Raw genomic sequence first — 23,713 nt, 5'->3', positions numbered from 1 at the left:
TCATTCTCTTGCATGTGGCTGTCCAGTTTTCCCAACACCATTTATTGAAGAGACTTCCCTTTCTCCATTGTACATTCTTGGCTCCCTTGTTGAAAACTAGCTGTCCATAGATGTGCGGGTTTATTTCCGGGCTCTTGATTCTGTTCCATTGATCTATGTGTCTGTTTTTGTGCCAGTACCATGCTGTTTTGGTTACTACAGCTTTGTAGTATGTTTTGAAATCAGGGAGTGTGATACTCCTGCTTTGTTCTTTTTTCTCAAGATTCCTTTGGCTATTCAGAGTCTTTTGTGGTTCCATATGAATTTTGGGATTCTTTGTTCTATTTCTGTGAAAAATGTCATTGGAACTTTGCTAAGGGTTGCATTGAATCTGTAGATTGCTTTAGGAAGTATGGACATTTTAACTATGTTAATTCTTCCAATCCAGGAGCTTGGAATATCTTTCCATTTATCAGATCAAAACTAACCTGGTCAGCCTACCCCTGGCCCTGGGGGGTGGGGATGCCCGTGGCTTTGGTGACTTAAGATAACCTAGGGCCGAACGCACACCCCACCCCCACCCGGCAGCAACGATCCATTCGAACATCTGCCCTATCAACTTTCAATGGTATTCGCTGTGCCTACCATGGTGACCAGGGGTGACAGGGAATCAGGGCTCAATTCCTGAGAGGGAGCCTGAGAAACAGCTGCCACATCCAAGGAAGGCATTAGGCATGCAAATTACCCACTTCCAACCTGGGAAGGTAGTGGCAGAAAAATACAGGACCCTTTCAACGCCCTGTAATTAGAATGAGTCCACTTTAAATAGAGGGCAAGTCTAGTGCCAGCAGCAATGGTAATTCCAGCTCCAATAGTGTTACCACACTAGATCCATTGTTGCCTGCTGCCCAGAAAGCCAATCACCGAGATGACGAGATTGCAGAGAGAGAGGGTTTAATCACAAGGTAGCCAAGTGAGGAAAATGGGAAAACCAGTCTCAAATCCACCTCCCTGAAAATAGGGACTCAGGGATATTTATGGGGTAGGGGGCAAGGTGGTCTGAAATGACTGGAGGTGAGGAGAGATGAGGTAATTGATGCGCAAGTATAGTCGGGCTTCGTGCCTCTTCATAGGATGTGTGTTCACAGAATGGTGGAGTTAGCATGCCTTGAGGGTGGAGTTCCAACCTCTTGCCGTCAAAAGGTTGCTTATTGGACACTTGTCTGTTTATCCGACACATGTCTGCATGGGCCCAGTTGATGGGTTGGTGGTCTCAATCTGGCCTGAAGTGGACAAGGGGTTCAGTTCCTGAAAAAAAACAGCTCAAACACCCATTACCATGGTGACCCCAGCTCCAGGGGGATGTTACCTATAGGAACCTAGTGGGAGTCAGATAGCATATTACCTAAACAGCACAGTTAACAATGGGTAACTTTATCATGCAGATTTAAGGCCTCATCTTCTGTTCTGATAAGTTTCCAGGTAAGGCCATCCCCTCCTCTTTCTGGCACAGGAAAGAAGATACGTTTACATATGGAGATTTTCTTGACAAATGTAAATGTCTCTTATAAAGGGTAACCAGAATTAAGGATGGGCTTAGCACAGACCCACCCAAGTACCCAGAAATGTCTATGGTAATGGCGTTATCCGGGGCAGGCCTCCCATCCCAAACTCCTTTGGTTAGTTAGTGGGGATGGGGGTCAAAACATCATTCAGGCAGAAGACATATTTTGAGTTGGTAAACTCCGATCCCCCATAGTTACTAGCTGCTTAATCATCAATGGCTGTTTTCCAGTTTTAATAGCATACATTAAAGTTGCTGCAGTTAAAAAGCTTGCAGTTGGATCTTGGGAGTGGGTGGGTGGCCCGCCTAGAGGCAAGCCATGGCCCGTCCCCGCCCCTTGCCTCTTGGCGCCCCCTGGATGCTCTTAACTGAGTGTCTCGCTGGGCCTGAGGTGTTTACTTTGAAAAAATTAGTGTTCAAAGCAGGCCTGAGCCGCCTGGATACTACAGCTAGGAACAATGGAATAGGACCACGGTTCTATTTTGTTGGTTTTCGGAACTGAGGCCATGATTAGAGGGACCGCCGGGGGCAATTGTGCTGCTAGAGGTGAAATTCTTGGACCAGCACAAGACAGACCAGAGCGAAAGCATTTGCCAAGAATGTTTTCATTAATCAAGCAGCAAGGCGGAGGTTCGAAGACGATCAGATACCGCCGTAGTTCCGACCATAAACGATGCGGAGTGGAGATGTGGCGGCGTTATTCCCATGACCCGCCGGCCAGCTTCCGAGAAACCAAAGTCTTTGGGTTCCAGGGGGAGTATGGTTGCAAAGCTGAAACTTAAAGGAATTGACGGAAGGGCACCACCAGGACTGGAGCCTGCGGCTTAATTTGACTCAACGCAGGAAACCTCACCTGGCCCTGACTGAAACAGGACTGACAGATTGATAGCTCTTTCTGGATTCCGTGGGTGGTGGTGCATGGCGGTTCTTAGTTGGTGGAGCGATTTGTCTGGTTAATTCCGATAACGAACGAGACTCAAGCGTGCTAACTAGTTACCCGACCCCCGAGCGGTCGGCGTCCCCCAACTTCTTAGAGGGACAAGCGGCGTTCAGCCACCCGAGATTGAGCAATAACAGGTCTGTGATGCCCTTAGATGTCCGGGGCTGCACGCGCGCTACACTGACTGGCTCAGCGTGTGCCTACCCTACGCCGGCAGGCACGGGTAACCCGTTGAACCCCATTTGTGATGGGGATCGGGAATTGCAATTATTCCCCATGAACCAGGAATTCCCAGTAAGTGCGGGTCATAAGCTTGCGTTGATTAAGTCCCTGCCCTTTGTACACACCGCCCGTCGCTACTACTGATTGGATGGTTTAGTGAGGCCCTGGGATACCCCCGCCTGGTGGGCCAACAGCCCTGGTGGAGGGCTGAGAAGACTGTTGACTATCTAGAGGAAGTAAAGGTCTGTAACAGTGTTTCCCTAGGTGAACCTGTGGAAGGATCATTAATGGAGAAGCTTGGAGCCCGCCTGTTGAGTGTGCTGGCTACCCATCACCGTGTGGGCGGGCTGGTGCCCTGTGCCCCCGCTGATCACCAGAGGCATGGAAGGCATACCTCCGCAGGTGGCGGTCAGCTGGGAGAAATGGGATGGCAACGGGGTCTCCCGGCCTAGTGCCCTCCGGCCCTGGCCCCCATCTGTGGTCACCACATCTCCCATCTGTGGTCCCCGCCCTCCGATCTCCCTGAAGCGGGTGGAGGGTCGCTACCCCGCATCCCTCCACGCCTCCTGGGACGGGTTTCTGGCGGCGTCGGTCCCCGAAGGGCCTTGGAGCTTTGGATCACGCCGGGTGCCCGCCGCCTCGTGCCGCCAGCCCTGTACGGCTCCCGGGTCGTCGCCGGTGGTCCGCTCCTCCGATCCCGCCCCCGCCGCGTCTCTCCCCGCCCTCCGCGCCCAGGGGCCCCCCTCCGGCTCTTCCTCCCCTCTCCCTGCCCCCTTGCGCCCCGCCTCCCGCGTAGCCCCACATCGTCCGTGGCGTGGGGCTCGGGCCGCGGGTGCGGGGAGGGCCCGAGGGCGGTGTGTGTCGGGCGCGAGGCCGGCCCGGTGTGTGTGTCGGGGGGCGCGGCGTCGGTGGGCGGCGGGTCCCGGGCTGCGGCAGGCGGTGTTATCGGCGTGGAGGCAGCGGCCGCGCGGTTCCTCCCACCTCTCCCGTTTCTTCCGCCTCATCCAGGCACCTAGAGCTCCCCGGCGCCCAGGTTTACAGACCCCTGGGCGTCTCGCCCGTGCCCCTCGGGTCGGGGGCTCGGGCCCTTCTCCCTCAGGCTCCGCCTCGCGCGCTCGTCCTCTCCACCCCGGCGGGGCCTCGCCCCGGGCTGGGACGGGCGAGGGCAGTGCGGCGGGCGCGGCCGAGCGCTCGGCCTTCGGGGGTCGGCTCGCGTCCCGTGTTCCAGGGGGGCCGTGTGCCCCCGACGCCGTCCATACCCTTGGTCCCTCTACGCGCCGCCGCGCGGGGGCTGCTCGGGGAACCGGCCAGCCGGACGCCGCCCTTGCGCACCTTCCCCCCACCTCTGGCCACCCCCTTCCCCCCGTCGACCAACAGTCCTCGAGGCTCGACATGGGCCGCCAGGGCGCGGATGGGCTTGGGGGCCGCGGGAGGCTCGCGACGGACAGCGATGTCGACCAGCCGTCCATGCCGGACTTGGCCGCGGGTTGGGGAGGCTCGGGTTGACCAGATATTCCTGCCGCGCGTCTCGGGACCTCTGGGTCCCTGGGGCTCTGAGGCTCCGAATGCCTGAGGCCCCCAGACCCCAGCTTCCCAGGTCGACCAGCTGCCCGTCCTGGACTTCTCCCTGGGCCTTGTGGTGCTCAGGTCGGCCAGCCAGTCGTCCGGAAATCCCATGGCTGACCTCTGTCGTCCAGCCGCATACTTTCGTGGTTCATGCCGCTGGGATGAAATATAGAAGGTTAAAAATATCAATCATAGAATATCATAAATCATACCTCTCTATTCATCGAAAGCAAAGAAACACGCAATTATAATTTTATTGTTCTAATGATTACCGTTTTCATTACTATCGTTTAGTGATGTTTGGTGGCAGTGGCGGTGGCAGCCAAAAAAAAAAAGAAAAAGAAAAGAAAACGAAGGAAAGTTCCTCCATCCACAAGGGGTGTCCGACTGATCCCGGGCGACGCGGGAGGGACAGGTCTCGTTGGGTTCTCGGAAGTTTCTAAATCCGCCCGGGGACTCGATCGCACCGGCTGACTGAAGGGAGCCCCGGCAGGGATGCCTCCGGGGAGATTTCCACGTCGACCGCAGGACCCAGAACCGGCCCGGCCAGCCTGTGGCACGAGGGCGTGTGGAGGAGGACTCCGTCCCCTCGCCGCCAGACGCCCCTGTCCCAGGGACGTTCGGAAGAAAGTTTCCAAGGCCCCTTTCCGGGACCGGGCTGGCCTCTCCCCCTCTGCTCGCCTCGGGCCGAGAAACGAGACCCGGGGGGATCGGGACCCGGCCAAGCACCTGGCCGGCCGGCGCTGCAGCCTCCCTGCCCCGCGATCCTGAGCCGTCCCGCTGACGGTGAGGCTGGTCGTCGGGCGCCACCTGCCTGGCGGCCGCTTATACAGCGCTCCAAGAGGTCGACCAGATAGCCGGGCTGGGCCGGCCGGGGCTGGCGAAGGGGAAGACAGGAGAGAGGGTGGCCGGCGGGGCGGGGGTGGAGGTGGGGTGGGCGTTGGGAGTGAGGTGTGGGAAGCAGTCCGGCCGGCAGTCAGGTGGAGGGTTGTAATAGTAGTTCCCACAATGATTTTTATCATTTAGAAATATTGACGCATGCAATTATGTAAGTACTTTGAATATCTTATAAATTGTTAACATACATAAAAATGTCGGTCGTCAAACTTTTGTAGTGTTGACACATGTATGTGAATGTAAATAACTATCACAATTACCGTCTGTTTCACATGGAGAGAGAGAGGAAGGAGGAGGTGGGAGAAGAGGAGGAGGAAGGAGAAAAGAGGAAGGAAGGAAGGAAAGAGGGAGGGAGGGACACAGAGAGAGAGAGACAGAGACACACAGAGACAGAGACACAATGAAGTTTCTCTTTCCACAGAAACTTTGGTGGAAAGATGACAGAAAGAGGGGCTCCAGGCCGCAAAGCCCACAGCACACCTCCGCAGTGATCCGCCCCAAATGGTCAGAGATTCAGAGTCAGCGCTGAACTGACAGCCTTCCTCATTTGGGCCCCCAACTTAGGGCCTCTCCCTCCCACCCAACTTGGGAGCAAAGAGGAAAGCAAATCTGCTCCCCTCCATTACATAGGACACCCTTCTTCTAGTCAGCCCACCTCCAGCTTTTCCACAGCCAACCACCTCTAATCCGGTGGACTTGCCTTTTTTGCCACCATCCGGCTTTCCCACTCCTCTGCCAAACGCAAGTGGTCATGGTGGTGGTGGCGGCAGGGGCCCACCGACTCTCTTGCTTGTTAGTAAGTGGTTCTGGTTCTTGTATGTGGGTGATCTTTATCTACACGGATGTTATTAGTTTGGGGAAGGGGTACAAGCACTCAGATGAATGCCTATGGCCAGTGTCGATAATGAACTAGCTGTCTCCGTCTGTCTGTCTGTCTCTTCCCTTTATGTATGTGTGTGATATAGGTAGGTAGACCCACCGACCAGCCGACTACCTGCCGACCTACCAACGTACCTACCTACCTACCTAATTCCAGCCTTTAAAAAATGCACAAGCCAGTGGGCTTTGGGAGTCTATTCACAAAGTGACACAGCCGTCACCAATATGTATTTCCAGAACATTCCCATCACCCCAAAATTAAGAACGGCCCCACTTCCGTATCTGTCCCCAACAGCCCCCCCCCCCCCCGGGAAAGACCAATCAAATTAACAGCATGGTGCTTTTTCCAACAGGCAGACCCAAGTCATTCCTTTAGAATGTTTCAAAGTCCCGTTCAGTTCTCTGATGCAGCTCTTTTGGCCGTCAAGGAGGCAGACGATGGGAGTGGAGGTGAAGGTGGACTGGGGGGCGTGTGTGGCACGTCCGTCCTTCTGTCACTGTAGAAATTATTTTCAAAGGAGGGATGGTTGGTGTAGGTAGACCATACTGGGTGTCGGTGGTTTGGGAGCTTTCTCTAGAATGAGGAGAGAGCAGTCTTCCCTGTGAAGTGAGGGAGCCAGAATAGGTCTGGCACAGAGCCAGAATAGGTCTGGCACTTCCCTGTGAAGTGAGGGAGCCAGAATAGGTCGACCCGCTCTCACACATGGATTCTTTGGAATTCGAGGCCCTTGAGAAACAGCAGGCACGAGAAGGACGCGAGACCTCTGCCTTTTCGTCCTGACCTGAAATCGGGAGATAAAGCTCCCGTGGGAAAGGTGCCCTCCCTGAACCAGGAGGAAAGAAGACATGCTTGTCAGCCCAGACACTAGCCCAGAGGACTCTACAAACAAAACCTTGACTCCATGAGTTTCCTCCCATCTCTTGACCTTCCCACAGTTGGCTGGCCTTGGAAGCCTAGAGCCGCTTTCCTTTCTCCTGTCATTTCTGTACAACTGGATTGTTCTTTGTGTGACATGCTCTAGAAGCTGGAATTCAGAGCCGCCATTTCGAGTGACTTCTGCTTTAGGCTTCTCCCTGAGTGACGTGCACTTGCATGCCTTCATAATCTCTCTGTTGTTCTCTTCTGGATCTGTCTCTTTGTTACTGGGCTTGGGTGGGCTCAGCCAAGGACTCAGAAGGGGAGTAGCGGTGGGAACATCATTTCTCCTCCTCTACGCCTGCTGAATGCAGGCTTACACACTGGAAACTCCCCCACTCTCACCCCCTCAATGGGATTCTGTACATCCTTGTGGTCACACACAGTCTGCATGCATGGGCACCGACAGAAAGATTTGGCAACAGCCTTAGTTGCTCTGTGCTGTTTCCAGTGGGTGGGAGTGGGGCCAGAGGTGGGACCTGGACCACCAGAGAGTAGGACAGTGGTAGCTGCCCGCCTGACCACCTGCCTGCCTGGGGGCTGAGAGCAGCACAGGGCACACTGGCTCCTGCAACTTAATTCATTCTGGGAAGCTTCCGTTGTTACCCATGAGGTGCCAGCTGCTGTGATGAGCAAAGCTAAACTCTTCTCTCTGCCTATTTCTTAAAAGGCCTGAGTCTGAGCTACTACAGATTCTTCTGATTTCTTGCTAAATGGACCCACCCACACCCTCCCATCCTGCCAGACCAGACCCTTCCACAAAAGTCTCCACTTGAAGAGTTTTTTCACCTTGCCAAGAACATAAACACCAACCCCACACCCACCACCACACCCCCCCACTCCCTCCCACCTAAATACCTAGCACACACGAAACAAAAATTCAGATGGTCTCCTTCTACCTCATCCACTTGAGAAGAGTCAGTCTCCTCTAAAGACCTTATCCTCAATGACTTACTGCTGCCTCTGTTTCCCTGGCACAATTTTCTCCCTGGATGTGCCCCATCTTAGACTCGCACAGCTCCACCGCTCAGGGGAGCTGGAGACGATATCCAAAAGTGGCTCGGAGGGCAGCCTCATCAATTCGAAATGACCTACACATGAAATCGGCCATATGGTCCAGAAATCATTGACTTTCGTGTGCCTCCAGTGAATTCATTGCTCTGGAGACCCCAGCATCTAGAACCCACCTTCTCCATGCTCTTCAAACCTTCGCTCTCCCTCTTCTCCCCTGATATCTCGCCTGATGGTTCATGGTGAAATTAGATCCTGTCTGGCAAGAACCGAGTCACCTTCCCACCATGAAAGAAAAGAATAGGCATGGGCCCATCCCCACCCATCTTATCCTTCTTCGCCCCCCATTGTGTCAGAAAAATGAGTCCCCCAGAAAAATATGTCCCTCCTCCTGTCAAAAGCTGAAACCTGAGGTCAAAGACTAAGATGGAAAGGACACTGGGATATTGTTTGGAGCTACACACAGACACTTTTATTTTATTTTATTTCACTTTTGTGAGGAAGATCAGCCCTGGGCTAACATCTGTGCCCATCTTCCTCCACTTTATATGGGACACCGCCACAGCATGGCTTGATAAGCAATGCTTCAGTGCACGCCTGGGATCAGAACCTGCGAACCCCAGGCTGCCAAAGCGAGTGCATGCATTTAACCACTTGCACCACCAGGCCAGCCCACAGACACTTTTAAAGAAGACAGCAACAGCAACAAACAAACAAACAAAACCTTACCTCATCAGACAGCAGGTGCAAGAATGCAGTGCTGACCCTCCTTCTTTTCTTCCTGGAAGCTGGAGATCAACCAACCAACCAACCTCCCCCCACTGTGGAAGATGTCCGCCCTATCCTAGAAGGAGTGTGACATTCTTATATTATTGTCAAGGTCGGGAAGTTGAGGATGAGAGAATTCTGTACAAACAGACCTTGTTAACAATGTTTATTCTTCCAATCCACAAGCATGGAATATCTTTCCATCTCTTTCTGTCTTCTTCAATTTCTCTCCTATAGTTTTCAATGTATAGTTCTTTCACCTCCTCGGTTAAGTTTATTCTTTGGTATTTTATTCTTTTTGTCATGATTGTAAATGGGATTGTATTCTTTTTTTTTTTTTTAAAGATTTTATTTATTTTTTTCCCCCCAAAGCCTCAGTAGATTGTTGTATGTCATAGCTGCACATCCTTCTAGTTGCTGCATGTGGGACATGGCTTCAGCATGGCCGGAGAAGCAGTGCGTCGGTGCGCGCCCGGGATCCGAACCCGGGCCGCCAACAGCGGAGCGCGCGTACTTAACCGCCAAGCCACGGGGCCGGCCCGGGATTGTAGTCTTAACTTCACTTTCCGCTAGCTTGTCGTTAGTTTGTCGAAATGCAATTGATTTTTGTATGTTGATTTCTATCCTATAACTTTACTGTATTTGTTGATTATTTCTAGTAGGATTCTTTAGGGTTTTCTATATATAGAATCATGTCATTGCAAATAGTGAGAGTTTCACTTCTTCCTTTCCGACTTCGATTCCTTTTGTTTCTTTTTCTTGCCTAATTGCTCTGGCTCAGACTTCCAGTACTATGTTGAATAAGAGTGGTGAGAGTGGGCATCTGTTATGAGACGTTCGGGGATTCGATTGGAGACGTAAAAGACACTTTCCACTCCAAACAAATGGGCTGAAGGTATATTTTATTATATACAGGATAGTAAAGGTGATAGTCTGCAAACAGATCTGAATAGGTCAAATATTAAGAGGGAAAAAACATCAGCCTGACTGGAAAGGGAAAACACCCACATTGGCTGAAGAGAAATGACACAAATCAACCGGAAAGAGAAACACCAGGTTGACCGAAAAGAGAACACATCAAATCAATTACTTCATATCAAATCAATTACTTCACATCAAATCAGTTACTCACAACATCCACGCCCCACTGCCGGGAGAGCCCTGTCAATCGACGCGGCTGGGCAAGGATCACACGTCCTGGGCAAGGTGTCCCTTCCACAGGTGGAACTCTCACCGGGTCTCAGTTTCCAGCAGTTTTTATACCATCAGTAATTTTCAGAGTAAGCAATTACAGAGTTTGCAGAGCAAGCATTTAGTGTTTCCATGCACAAAATGGTTATCAGTGGCATATGTGCACTGAGCCCCCTGGCTAACGTCCCAGCCCAGTAGTTGTGTACGTGCATTGTTCTCTTTGGTTATCATCCCAGCCCGGCACAGATGGCCAGTCCATCCCGTGCTACGACGCTCCAAGAGCCTTGAAATGTTACAACTTGCAACTCTCTCTGTGGGGGAAGGGCCAGTTCCCACCACACAGAAAGCAGCTTGGTATTTCTGTTTGTGCTGGTGGCTGTAGGTCAATGGAGCGGCCAAACATGGCTGTACTCATGTCAAGACAGCATCCTTGTCTTATTCCTGTTCTCAGAGGATGGCTTTCAGTTTTTCTCTATTGAGTATGACATTGGGCTGTGGGTTTGCCATATGTGGTCTTTATTATGTTGAGGTACTTTCCATACCCATTTTCCTGAGAGTTTTTATCATAAATGTGTGTTGGATCTTGTCAAATGGCTTCCTCTGCCTCTATTGAGATGGTCATGTGGTTTCTAGTCTTCATTTTGTTAATGTGGTGTATTCACATTGATTGATTTGCAGATGTTGAGCTATCCCTGCATGCCTGGAATAAATCCCGCTTGGGCATGATGGATGATCCTTTGGAAGTGTTGTATTCAATTTGGTAATATTCAGTTGAGGATTTTTGCGTCAATGTTCATCAGTGATATGGGTCTGTATTTTTCTTTTTCTCTGCCCTTCTTGTCTGGTTCTGATATCAGAGTAATATTGGCCTTGTAGGATGAGTTAGGAAGCTTCCCCTGCTCTTTGATTTTTTTGGAAGAGTTTGAGAAGGATGGCTATTAAGTCTTATTTGTACGTTTGGTAGAACTCACCAGGGAAGCTGTCTTGTCCTGGACTTCTGCTTTTGGGGAGGTTTTGGATTACGGTTTCAATCTCTTTACTTGTGACTGGTCTATTAAGATTCTCTGTTTCTTCTTGATTCAGTTTTGGGAGGTTGTGTGATTCTAACAATTTATCCATTTCTTCTAGCTTATCATCCAGTTTGTTGGCATATAGCTTTTCATAGTATTGTCTTGTAATGCCTTGCATTTTTGTGGTGTCTGTTGTAATTTCTCTTCTTTCCTTTCTGATTTTATCTATTTGAGTCTTCTTTCTTTTTTTCTTAGTGAGTCTGCTTAAGAGTTTGTCAATTTTATTTATCTTCTCAAAGAACTGGATCTTAGTTTCCTTTTTGTTTTATCTATTTATTTTTTTGTCCCTATTTCATTTATATCTGCTGTGATTTTTATTATTTCCTTCCTTCTACTGGCTTTGGACTTTGTTCTTCTTTTTCTAGTTCTTTTAGATATAGGGTAATCTTGTTTGAGATTTTTCTTGCTTGTTGAGGTAGGCCTGTATTGCTATTCATTTCCTTCTTGGTACTGCTTTTGCTGCATGCCATAAGTTTTGGTATGTTGTGTTTTCATTTTTATTTTTCTCTAGGTGTTTTTTTTATTAACTCTATTCAGGGTTTTTGTTTTGTTTTGTTTTGTTTTGTTTTGTTTTGTTTTGTTTTGGCTGGGAAAGATTCACCCTGAGTTAACATCTGTTGCCAATATCCTCTTTTTTTTTTCCTCCCCAAAGCCCCAGTACATAGTTGTATATTCTAGCTGTAAGTGCTTCTAGTTCTTCTATGTGAGCCACCACCACAGTGTGACTACTGACTGAGGAGTGATGTGGTTCCATGCCCAGGAGCTGAACCTGGGTCAACGAAGAAGAGTGTGCCAAACTTTAACCACTAGGCCATCAGGGCTGGCTTGGTATTTTTGATTTCTCCTTTGATTTCTTCGTTCATCCAATAGTTGTTCAGTAGCATGTTGTTTAGTTTCCACATATTTGTGACTTTCCCAGCTTCTTTCTTGCAGTTGATTTCTAGTTTCATAGCACTGTGGTTGGAAAAGATGCTTGATATGATTTCCATCTTCTTAAATTGATTGAGGCTTCCTTTGTTTCCCAACATATGGTCTATCTTTTGAGATTGTTCCATGTGGACTTGAGAAGAATGTGTGTTCTGCTGTTGTTGGATGGAATTTTTTCTATATATCTAGTAAGTACATCTGGTCTAGTGTTTCATTTAAGGCGTCTATGGCCTTGTTGACTTTCTGTATGGATGATCTATCATTTGACATAAGTGGGATGTTAAAGTCCCCTACTATTATTGTTTTGCTGTCAATTTCTCCCTTTCGGTCAGTAATTTGGTGCTCCTGTGTTAGGATCATAGATGTTAATAAATGCTATGTCTTCTTGGTGGAATGACCCTTTTATCATTATATAATGCCCACCTTTGTCTCTTATCTTTTTTATCTTGAAGTCTATTTTGTCTCATATAAGTATGGCTACACCTGCTTTCTTTTGCTTGCCATTAGCTTGGAGTATCGTCTTCCATCCCTTCCCTCTGAAACTATGTTTGTCTTTAGAACTGAGATGTGATTCCTGGAGGCAGCATTTTGTTGGGCCTTGTTTTTAAATCCATCCACCCATGCTGTGTCTTTTGATGAGCGAATTCAATCCATTTATTTTTACAGTGATTATTGATATATGAGGGCTTAATACTGCCATTTTATCTTTTGTTTTCCAGTTGTTCTATATTTCCATTGTTTCTTTTTCCTTGTATTTCTGAATGCCATTTCCATATGGTGGTTTTCTGTGAGGGTTTTCTCTTTATTTATGATTTGTGACTCTGCTCTGATTTTTTGTTTGGTGGTTACCATGACGTTTGTAAAAAAGATCACATAGATGAGATAGTTTGTTTTCTGACAGCCTCTTATCTCCATTAGCCTAAGCAGGTCCCATCCCTTTCCTCTTCCCCTTCTATGTTTTTGTTGTCACAAGTTATTCTTTTCTGTGTTGTGAGTTTGGGAGCAAATGGAGGTGCTTATTGTTATTTTTGATGCTTTCTTTCCCTTTAGCTTTTATGTTATAATTAAGTGTTTGCTAACCTATTCTAATAGAGAGCTGCAACTTTCTGATTTTTGTCTGTCTATTTATCTCCTTGCTCAAAGCTTTGTAAACCTTTGTCTTTTTGTTCCAGGTAGGAGGAGTCCCTTCATCATTTCTTGTAAGGCCGGCCTAGTGGCGATGAACTCCCTCAGCTTTTGTTTCTCTGGGAAAGCTTTTATTTCTCCACCACATCAGAAGGATAATTTCACTGGCTAGAGTATTCTTGGCTGGAAGTCCTTGTCTTTCAGTATTTTTAATATATCGTTCCACTCTCTCCTAGCCTGTAAGGTTTCTGCTGAGAAATCTGCTGAAAGCCTGATGGGGGTTCCTAGTAGGTTTTTTTCCGTCTCTATTGCTGCCCTTAAAACTTTTTCTTTGCCATTGACTTTTGACAGTTTTAATATTATATGCCTTGGAGAGGGTCTTTTTGCATTGATGTAATTAGGAGTTCTATTGGCACCCTGTACTTGCATGTCCAGTTCCTTTCCCTGGTTTTGGAAGGTCTGAGCTATTATTTCTTTTTTTTTTTTTTTTTGTGAGGAGATCAGCCCTGTGCTAACAGCTGCCAATCCTCCTCTTTTTTTTGCTGAGGAAGACTGGCCCTGGGCTAATGTCCGTGCCCATCTTCCTCTACTTTATATGGGACACCGCCACAGCATGGCTTGCCAAGCAGCATGTGGATGCGCACCTGGGATCCGAACCAGGGAACCCCTGGCCGCCACAACGGAGCACACGCACTTAACCGCTTGCACCACTGGGCCGGCCCCTCAGCTATTATTTCTTTGAATAAGGTTTCTGCCCCTTTCTCCCTGTCTTCTCCCCCTGGGGGACCTATAAGCCTTATGTTACTTTTCCTGATTGAGCTGGATATTTCTCAAAGAATTTATTCATTTTTTAAAAATCTTACTTCTCTCTCCTCCCCCTCTACCTGAAGCATTTCTGTGTCTCCATCTTTGAGCTCACTAATTCTCTCCTCTATAAGGCCTGCTCTTTTTTGTTATGCTTTCTACATTATTTTTTAATCTCATTAATTGTATTCTTCATGTCCAGAATTTCTGTTTGGATTTTCTATTAGAGCTTCAATCTCTTTGGTGAAGTATTCCTTCTGTTCATTAATTTTATTCTTGAGCTCATTGAACTGTCTTTCTGTCTGAATTTTTTGTAACTCATTGAGTTTCTCCATGACAGCTGTTTTGAGTTCTCTGTCAGTTAGTTTGTAATCTTGTGTGGCTTCAGGTTTGGTTTCTGGAGAGTTGTCATTTTCCTTCTGTTATGCTGTGTTACTGTAGTTCTTCCTGGTGTTTGATGAATTGATCCTCTGCTGGTGCATTTGTGGTAGTAATCACCTTTTCTTATTTGGGTAAGGTTTTGGTTACTTTGGTTCTGATCACCTGGGTCTTGTGTTCCTCCACTGGTCCTCTGTGGGCTCAGACACATGCTCCACCTCTGCTGCTCTCCCCAGGGTCTTGGGGTGCTGGTTGCACCACTGCCAGTGGTGCTGGGTTCACACATGTTGCTGTCACTGGTGGGGGCCTGGGGACCCGGGGACCTGTATGCAGCCACATAGCTGGTGAAGCTGGTGTCGGAGTTGCCACCAACAGATCGGTCACCACATCTGCTTTGGCTTCTGATGTTTCTGGCTACAGACTCCACCTACCACCATGGGGATGGGGGTGGCAGGGGGCTGTTTTTCCTGTTCCTGCCCCATCTGCTCATAGTTGTGCCAGTCAGGCCACTCTATGTTCATGTGGGCTGGGCCACTGCCACCACTCAGTGGGGCACATTCGTGCTGGCAGGGCAGCCATTGCTCGGTGGGTGCTCTCGCAGGCCAGGCATCTACCACTCCACAAGTGTTTGCGTGCAGGCTGGGCTGCCCCTGCCTCCACTCACAGTCATGCTGGCTGCCATGTAAGGACCATGTCCTGGATCACTGCCACCACAGAGGAGGAACAGGCCGCTTCCCTACTTCCACTGCTTCCTGGGGGTCCAGTCCACCCACCTTCAGATGTATTGCTCTGTGGGGGATGAGAATCACCCACCCCAAGATGCGTCTCTTTGGCTCAATTGTTTTTAAGAACAAAAGACTCATAAAGAAACTATGACCTCCCCCCAACTGCCTAGAAGAATTTAAAATAGAAGGGCCCATTCCAGGAAGGAACTAATGCCATAAGATAACTTTAATGTAACGTAAAACATGTCTCTCAGGTCACATTGTCTGTAATTGGCCCATTTACATTTCCATCTCCATGTAAATTGCCTTCCTCCTCCTTGAAATCCCAAACTGCTACCCCCAACATCCTCCTTCCTCTTTAGCTGAAGATGATATTTAAACTGGCAGCTCAGCCATTTTGGTGAGTTGCTCAGTTTTCCTGAGTCTCTCCCATGTATACACGTTATAAAGCTTTGAATGATTCTCTCCTGTTATTCTGTCTCATGTCAATTTAATTTGTAGCCCAGGCAGAAGGACCTAGACTGGGTAGAGGGTTTATCTTCCTCCCCTACAGCTGCATGGACCTCTCAGGCATCCCGTTGTGCTGTGTAGGGAATCCTGTGTTGGTCAATAGATGTCTGTTTGGTTTTACCTTAGAGGGGAGAGACAAAGGGAACAATTCACGTCACCACGATGCTGACATCACTCTGATAAACTTTTAGCAGTAATTATATTTTATGGTATGTGTACTTAACTTCCAAAATCTCTTTGGTAACTTGAAACTTTGAAGTTTTCTTAGGTGAAATTGTGATATAAAAATTCATTGACTATCTAGATCATTTCCAAATAAGATAAAATAGTAGAAGTTAATTACTAAATATAGGTTTATCCACTGTTGACTTCTTAGGATAGAGAAGCTAAAAGATGTTTGAGTCTATTAATAAACACGTCTTGTGTTTTATTAAGAGTATACTATGAAATAACATGTTTCTAAAAATTATAAAAAGTATTTATAAATTTGCCAAGCCACAAAATGCTAATGTAAAAGACAGTTCATAATTGCTTGCTTCTTAGTTTTCACTAAAAATTAAGGTTTCTAAGGGTTAAAAATTCTAATTAATATATGTGATTACAGCCACTAAAAATTAATGAGAAACATCTTTGTATTCAAAGAAAGTAAGATGGATGTTTTCAGTAAAGACAGTACAAAAATAAAGATATTTTTGTTTTTTAAAAAGGTTTTAAAAGGTTTGTGGGAACAAAAACTCTGAGAAAAAAGTTTTGTGCATGGTCAAGTTGGTTAAGATTGAAATGAATTTGATTAACTGAGTTTCAGTATCAGAAGTAAGCTGGTGCAGAATTAGAATTTGGTTTTCTCTTTCTTAAAAGGATAATTTTCTCTAACTTCTAGTCTGCTCTTGATGAAGAAATTATCAAAGGTTTTCTTTACCTTTGAGTAAAGCTACATGAAAGATAGAAATTCTATTTTTAGTCAAAATACTTCCCTAGGCTCAAAAGGATGAGACTTCTCTATTATGAGAACTACGTTTCTGTCTTTAAACTGTTCACTCTCTATGTTTGCCTTTAACATCTTCTCTTCTTTTCTTTTCTTTTTTAAGGGAAATACGTGCACTGTAAACAAAAATATTTTAATGGCAAAAGAAGATCTAAACAGTTTTTCTACCTTCATGGAACAGTTTGGCATCATTTACCTCACTTTAAACACACACAGACTCTCAGTGTGGCGTTGTATGGATGTATGAGGACTTGATTTGTTGAGTGGATGGCTGTGAAGTCTCTTCCTCCCACCCTCTACCATTTTGTTGGTTTGCTTGTTTGTCATGATGGTAAGAACTGCTGAAATCAACATTCTTATCACCGCACATGCATTTGCACACATGCTCCCCATCCCCATGTGTTGTCTTTGGACTTTGTTGTGGCCCATGCAGAGACACATTTTGTCTTTTAAACTTTTCTGTGATCAAATGTATCAGTCATTTCATGTCCTCAGTGACTTCTGGGCTTTGCCTACCTTAGAAAGACCTTGTGGGCTGGAAATGACAGTATACAAACAATTCCTTTGTTGTTCCTCCATTGTTGTTGTCATCCTCTGATGACTTACATGGTTTTGGTTTGAAGCTCCTCGCCTGTCACGTTTTTCTAAGTCCTCCCGGGAGCCCGGGAAGTGCTCTGGTCACTCAAGAAGCCGGTGCCAGAGCCCCAGCCACCCTGCTGGCATCTCCAAGGGAATTTTCCCCATCACCTTATGGGCGACAGCCAGAAAAACATTTTCCAAGTCTCCATCCCACGGCCGGGGTCACGCTGTGCCAGCTGGGAGCCCTGAGGTCGATGACCTGGGGCTGCACTGGGCTGAAAGACACGATACGAGGTGAGCCAGGATGATATCCAGTGTCCAGGGGGCCAGGCTGCGCACCCCAGCCGGTCCACGATCCAGGTCAGTCCCGCTGACGTTCACGCCGGTTGTCAGGTGCCACCTGGCTGCCGCTTTTATATACTGTCTTTCGTCATGCACTCCTGCGATAGTAGAGCTAACTCTACCCCTACCCCGAACCCTACAACTACACCTACCGAACCCTGACCCTCACTCTCACCCTGACCCTGACACTAATCCTACCGCTAACCCTGACCCTGACCCTAACCCTAGTGCTAGCCCTGAACCGGACCCTAACCCTAGCCCTAAACCCAACTCTTATCCAAACACTGATCCTGACCCTAATCCTAAACCTAACCCTAACAAAAACCCTAACCTGACCCTAATGCTGACTGACCCTGATGCTAATCCTAACCCTAACCCTGACCCAGACACTAACCCTAACCCTAACCTTAGCCCTGATGCTGACCCTGAACCTGACTCTAAAGCTAACCCTAACTCAAACCCTACCCTGACACTGACACTAACACTATCTCTAAACCTGACCCTGAACCTCACCCTAACCCTGACCCTAATCCTGACCCTACCCTGACCCTCACCCTGACCCTAACCCTACCTAACCCTGACCCTGACTGTGACCATAACCCTGACCCTGACTGTGACCATAAGCCTAACCCTAACCCTAACTCTAGCCCTGACCATAACCTTAACCTTGACCCTAACCGAACCCAAAGCCCTAACCCAGACTCAGACCCTGACCTTAACCTTAACCTGAACTGGACCCTGACCCTGACCATGACACTCACCTGAACCTGAACCCAAAACCTAACCCAACCTGAACCCAATCCTGAAACTGAACCTTACTCCAACTCTAACCTTACCCTTACACCTATTCCTAACCCTAACCCAACCCATACCCCTAGCCCTACCCAGACCCCTAACCTAACCCTAGTCCAAGCTCTAGCCCTAACCTTAATCCTACACCTAGCCCTAGCCCAAACACTAACCCTAACCTAACAGGAACCTGAACTGGTAACTGAACCCGAACCCCAACCCAAACCCTAACCCGAACCTAACTCTAAACCTAATCCTATCCCTACACCTAACTTTAACCTGACCCCTACCCTAGCCCTACCTGTACCCCTAACCCTGCCCCTAGCCTAACCTAACCCTAGCCTAGCCTTAGCTCTGACCCTGACCGTAACCCTGACCCTGATCCAAACCCGAACCTGAAACCAAAGCCTAACCCAACCCTCAACCTAACCTGAACCCAAAGCCAAACCCTCACTCTCACCCACACCCACACCCTGGCCACTAACTTGACCCCGACCCCGACCCTAACCATAACCCTAATCCAAACCTAAACACTAATACCAATTGTGAGCCATCTTCTTTGAACACTTCTGCCTGCCATATGCTAAAATTGTAGCCATTTTGAGCTCCGGATAGTTTGAGAAGCACTCCCTTTTTCTCTACCCTTGGGAAGTACCTATATCTTGGACATGGACCTGTGGCCCCCTTGTTCCTTTAGTCTTCAAGTGAAAGCCAAATTTCACCTATACATTCAACAGTTCTCAGGGCAAAAATTCTTAGCTGTTGTGTGATTTTTGATAGCTCAATGTTTCTGCTTTATCTTAAATGTAGGTGAATAATTATTGCAAAACTTGAAGACAACTGATATGCAAAAGTGAAGAATTGTGTTTATTTTAAAAACTCAATATGAAATATTTCTGATACACAGAAGTTAAAGTACCATTTTAACAATTACACGTATTTCACTACCAACTTATGGTTAAGGTTAGCTTCCACCCAGAAGTAACTACTATCCTTTTGAAATTTATTGATTTCTGTAATTTTATGATTTAATATTTTCTATTTTACAAAACATTCTACATTACAAATGTGTTATATTTTATGAAGTTTTAAACCTTATATACAGGGCATCATAATCTAAACCTTACAGTTAATGTCTATAAAGTTTCATAAATTGACAATAAATTGATTATGCTTCTTTAGATTATCTCAGTACAATGGGGACAAAAACTGTAACTGGAATCGCTGATAAACATGCTCATACAAGTGATTCCTTTGGTGCAGAAGAATGCTGAGGAGTATATACATGATCATTTAATTTTCTTCAAGAAGAGAAAATTCCAATCCTTCTTTTGATGAAGGTCTGTCTGCAAATTCTATTTTCATTTTTAATCAGTAAGAAAGGACAGATGGTCGGGTAACACAATGAAATAAATTTATTAAAGTTGTCCAGGTGCAAATTTTTGTTATTATCCAACGTTAAATAAACTGTTAAAAAGGTGTTGGTCCAGTAAAAGGAAACAAAGCAGCTCATCAGTGCAAGAATAACATAAGTGGCTTTCTTTTCAGGAGAGCTGTGTGAAGAGTGGAGGGTACCGCGAACATGCTGGGCTATTTTACGGTGTCTGAAAAGGATACACATCATGTAGATACTATTACACGTCATTAGGGAGACAAATAGCAAATCTCGAATGAATACTGTACTTAGAAATTGTACTGCTACCTGGTAATTAAATGTACTGATTTTACAATAAGCAGTATAATACCTAGGACTGTCATCAGTGAGATTCCTGTTGGCCACAGTTCTTAAGATGACCTCAGTATAGATGACCATGTCAATGATCCAGATGAAAATTAAAGAGGATTGAATGAATGTAATTTTGTTTTTCAGCCAGGCCCATTTAGGATTACTTGGAGTAATAGTCACCGCCTGAAATGTACTCTGGAGGGCGGTTGTGTACAAGGAAATACCTCGGGTAACTCTCTGAATGTAGAGCACTATTTTACATGCAATATCACCGATCGCATGCCTAATTCCAAAAGATGACATTACATATGGGACCCCTGTGAGTACAACTGTCAGGGCATTAGCCAAAGTTAAGTGGGCAAGAATCGCATCTACAGGCTTCTTCTTCTGGGGGAGAATAAAGAAGGTGTACATATATAGTAGAAATAATGAGGAATTCCCCATGAAACCAATACAAGTTTGAAAGATGAAGAAGATCCCCAAAACTATGTCACTGGAAATCATTGTCTTTCAGTTCTCATAGATCCAACCAAGTCCAGCACATCCTATGGACAAATAATTTGATCGCAAATATAAAGATTAAAAATAATTGAGACTGAGGAGTAATTTATCAAGTTTCAGGGAGCCTTCCTGCAAGATGGGCAAATGTTCAGCTACACCCAACTAAAGGATCATCAAGAGACTTAAAGAGCAGAATTTAATGTTTATTAAGACAGAGAGTATCATATGTTCTCACCATTTATTTTACTTAATTTTGAGGGAAAGTTTTGGCTGATTGTGAAGACTTTTTATATGACAGTTTTATTTCAAACGGTTTAATTCTCAACTCATATCTTTTAATATTCCTATATTTCTATATACATTGAATACCAGTAGCATCTGTACAATGATATTCTTTCCAAAAGTTTATGTATTATATAGCTCATGTTTACAAATTATAGCTATTGTAGCATATATAAATGTCACATAAAATCCGATAAACAAAACATATCTGACACTAATTATATTTTGTTGTTTGTTACAAGATTGCCTAATATAAGAAAGATTAAAGTAGATAGTGTGACCGAATTCAAAATATCAAAATCAACAGTCAAGTTATATATTACCTTCATCAAATTCTAAATCTCTTACCTCGAGCAATAGGATCCACTCATCTGCTGAAACTGAAAAACTTAGAATTACCATAATCTCACTCCATAATCAGTGCACTTACACTTGTAGTGCCTAACTACATGTCTCACGACTCCCTTATCTTTCTGCTTGACTATTTCCTTTAATTATTAGTCAAAACTGATGATGCCACAGACACACCAAGGAGTAGAAAGAGGCTTGTTACTCACATAGGAGGCTCTGGGGAGAGCAGGACAGATAAAAATGGCTAGAGAATGAATGTAAAGGAGATTGATGGGGTTTTTTTACTGTGGTTAGGGGTGTGGCCAGGGTGAGGGTTCACAGGTGCCAGCAAGGGGTTTGCGTGGTTTGAATCTCCACTGGTGCCAAAGGAGGGAGCATGGGGATTTCTGATCAGTTTGCCCAGATGTGCGGCACAGGAAGAAGAGTGAGCGGTGAGACTTAAAAGCTGACAGCAAACATCAAAAAATAGTGAGACTCTTTATCACGACTACGCAACCATCAGACTAGTTAAAAAAAAAAAAGTGACAACATCAAATGCTGATGAGGATGCAGAGAAACTTACCACTCATTTATAACTAGTTAGCATGTAAAATCATACAGTCATATGGAAAAAAGTTTGGCAGTTTCTTTAAAAATTACTTAACATGTAATTAATATACAGCAATTGCACTCCTGAGAATTTATAGCAGAGAAATAATACTTATTTTCACACAAAAACCTGTACTCCAATGTTAATATCAGTGTCATTCATAATAGCCAAAAATTGGAAACAACTCAGATGTCTTTCAGTGGGTGAATGGTTTAAACAAACTGTGGTATGTCCATACCATGGAATACTTTTCAGCAAAGAAAGGAGCAAACTACTGATACACACAGCAATTTGAATGAATCCAGTGAATTATGCTGAGTGAAGAAAGCCAATCCCAAAGGTTACATACTCTATGATTGTACTTATATAACATGCTCGAAATGACCAAATGTAGAAGTGGAGATCAGATTAGTGGTTGCTAGGGGTTAAGCAGGTGGGAAGGGGTGAAAGGGAGAGGGTGTGGCTATAAAAGGAAACATGTGGCATCCTTGTTTTGATGAAATGTTCTGTGTCTTGACTGTATTTCTGACAACATCCTAGTTGTAATATTGCACTATGGTTTTACAAGATGTTATTATTGGGGAAATTGGGTGTAGGGTACATGAGGTCTGTCTGTATTATTTCTTACAACTACATGGGAATATACAATTATCTCAAAATAAAAAGTTTAAATCAAAATTTCAAAATCATGGTAGGAGAAAACATCCAATCTCTCACCATTCAGTATGACGTTAGCTGTATGTTTTCTTTGATACCCTTTATTGAGTTAAGGGAGGTCTCTTTTTTATTGATGTCATAATAGTTTATAACATTGTGAAATTTTAGTTGTGCATTATTGTTTGTCAGTCACCATATAAATGCATCCCTTCCCCCCCTTGTGCCCACCCCCCCAACCCCCTTGCCCTTGGTAACCACCAAACTGTTCTCTCTGTCAGTGTGCTAGTTTATATTCCACATACGAATGAAGTCATACAGTTTTTGTCTTTCTTTGTCTGGCTTATTTTACTTAACATAACCTCCAGGTCCATCCATGTTGTCGCAAATGGGACAATTTTGTCTTTTTCAATGGCTTAGTAGTATTCCATTGTGTGTGTGTGTGTGTATGTATACACATATATATATACATATATACATATATATATATAAACATATATATATATATATACATATACACCATATCTTCTTTATCCAATCATCAGTCAAGGGACACTTGTATTGTTTCCACTTCTTGGCTATAGTGAATAATGCTGCAATGAACATAGGGGTGCATAAGCCTCTTTGGATTGTTGATTTCAGGTTCATTGGATAGATACCCAGTAGTGGGATAAGTGGATCATAAAATATTCCTATTTTTAATTTTTTGAGGAATCTCCATACTGTTTTCCATAGAGGCTGCACCGGTTTGCATTCCCACCAGCAGTGAATTAGGGTTCCCGTTTCTCCACAACCTATCCAACATTTCTTGTTTTTTTTTTGTCTTGGTGATTATAGCCATTCTAATGGGTACAAGGAAATATCTTAGTGTGGTTTTGATCTGCATTTCCCTGATGATTAGTGATGTTGAACATCTTTTCATGTGCCTATTGGCCATCTGTATATCTTCCTTGGAAAAGTGTCTGTTCATATCCTCTGCCTATTTTCTATCTGGTTGTTTGTTTTTCTGTTGTTCAGTTGTGTGAGTTCTTTATATATTATGGAGATTAGCCCCTTGTCGGATATAGAATTTGCAAATATTTTCTCCCAATTGGTGGGTTGTCTTTTCATTTTGATCCTGGTTTCATTTGCCTTGTAGAAGCTCTTTAATCTGATGAAGTCCCACTTGTTTATTTTTTCTGTTCTTTCCCTTCTCTGAGTAGACATGGAATTTGAAAAGATCCCTTTATGACTATGTCAAATAGTCTACTGCCTATCTTTTCTTCCAGGAGTTTTATAGTTTCAGGTCTCACCCTCTGGTCTTTGATCCATTTCTGAGTTAACTTTTGTGTAGGTGAAAGAAACTGGTCTACTTTCATTCTTTTGCAAGTGGCTGTCCAGTTTTCCCAGCACCATTTATTGAAGAGACTTTCCTTTCTCCATTGTATATTCTTAGCTCCTTTG

General features: G+C 45.5%; 1 protein-coding gene and 1 pseudogene across 1 annotated transcript; one reads left to right on the top strand and one right to left on the bottom strand.

The window, feature by feature from the left end:
* Window positions 1-301: 301 nt before the first annotated feature.
* On the top strand, window positions 302-2,992 carry LOC147913380 (18S ribosomal RNA; annotated as a pseudogene).
* A 16,478-nt stretch (window positions 2,993-19,470) lies between these two features.
* On the bottom strand, window positions 19,471-20,397 carry LOC147913379 (vomeronasal type-1 receptor 3-like). Its single transcript, XM_087418227.1, has one exon. It carries the CDS (start codon window positions 20,395-20,397, stop codon window positions 19,471-19,473), a length of 927 nt encoding a protein of 308 aa, XP_087274353.1.
* Window positions 20,398-23,713: the final 3,316 nt, after the last annotated feature.

Source organism: Ceratotherium simum, chromosome 27 (genome assembly GCF_057802395.1).
Source record: "Ceratotherium simum simum isolate JZ-2026a chromosome 27, ASM5780239v1, whole genome shotgun sequence".
Taxonomy (NCBI): Eukaryota; Metazoa; Chordata; class Mammalia; order Perissodactyla; family Rhinocerotidae; genus Ceratotherium; species Ceratotherium simum.
Note: the sequence above shows the minus strand (reverse complement) of the source record. Positions and strands in the feature narration are given on the sequence as shown.

Excerpts from the sequence above, each read along its gene's own strand:
- LOC147913379 (XM_087418227.1), bottom strand. The coding sequence starts at position 20,397 with ATGATTTCCAGTGACATAGTTTTGGGGATCTTCTTCATCTTTCAAACT.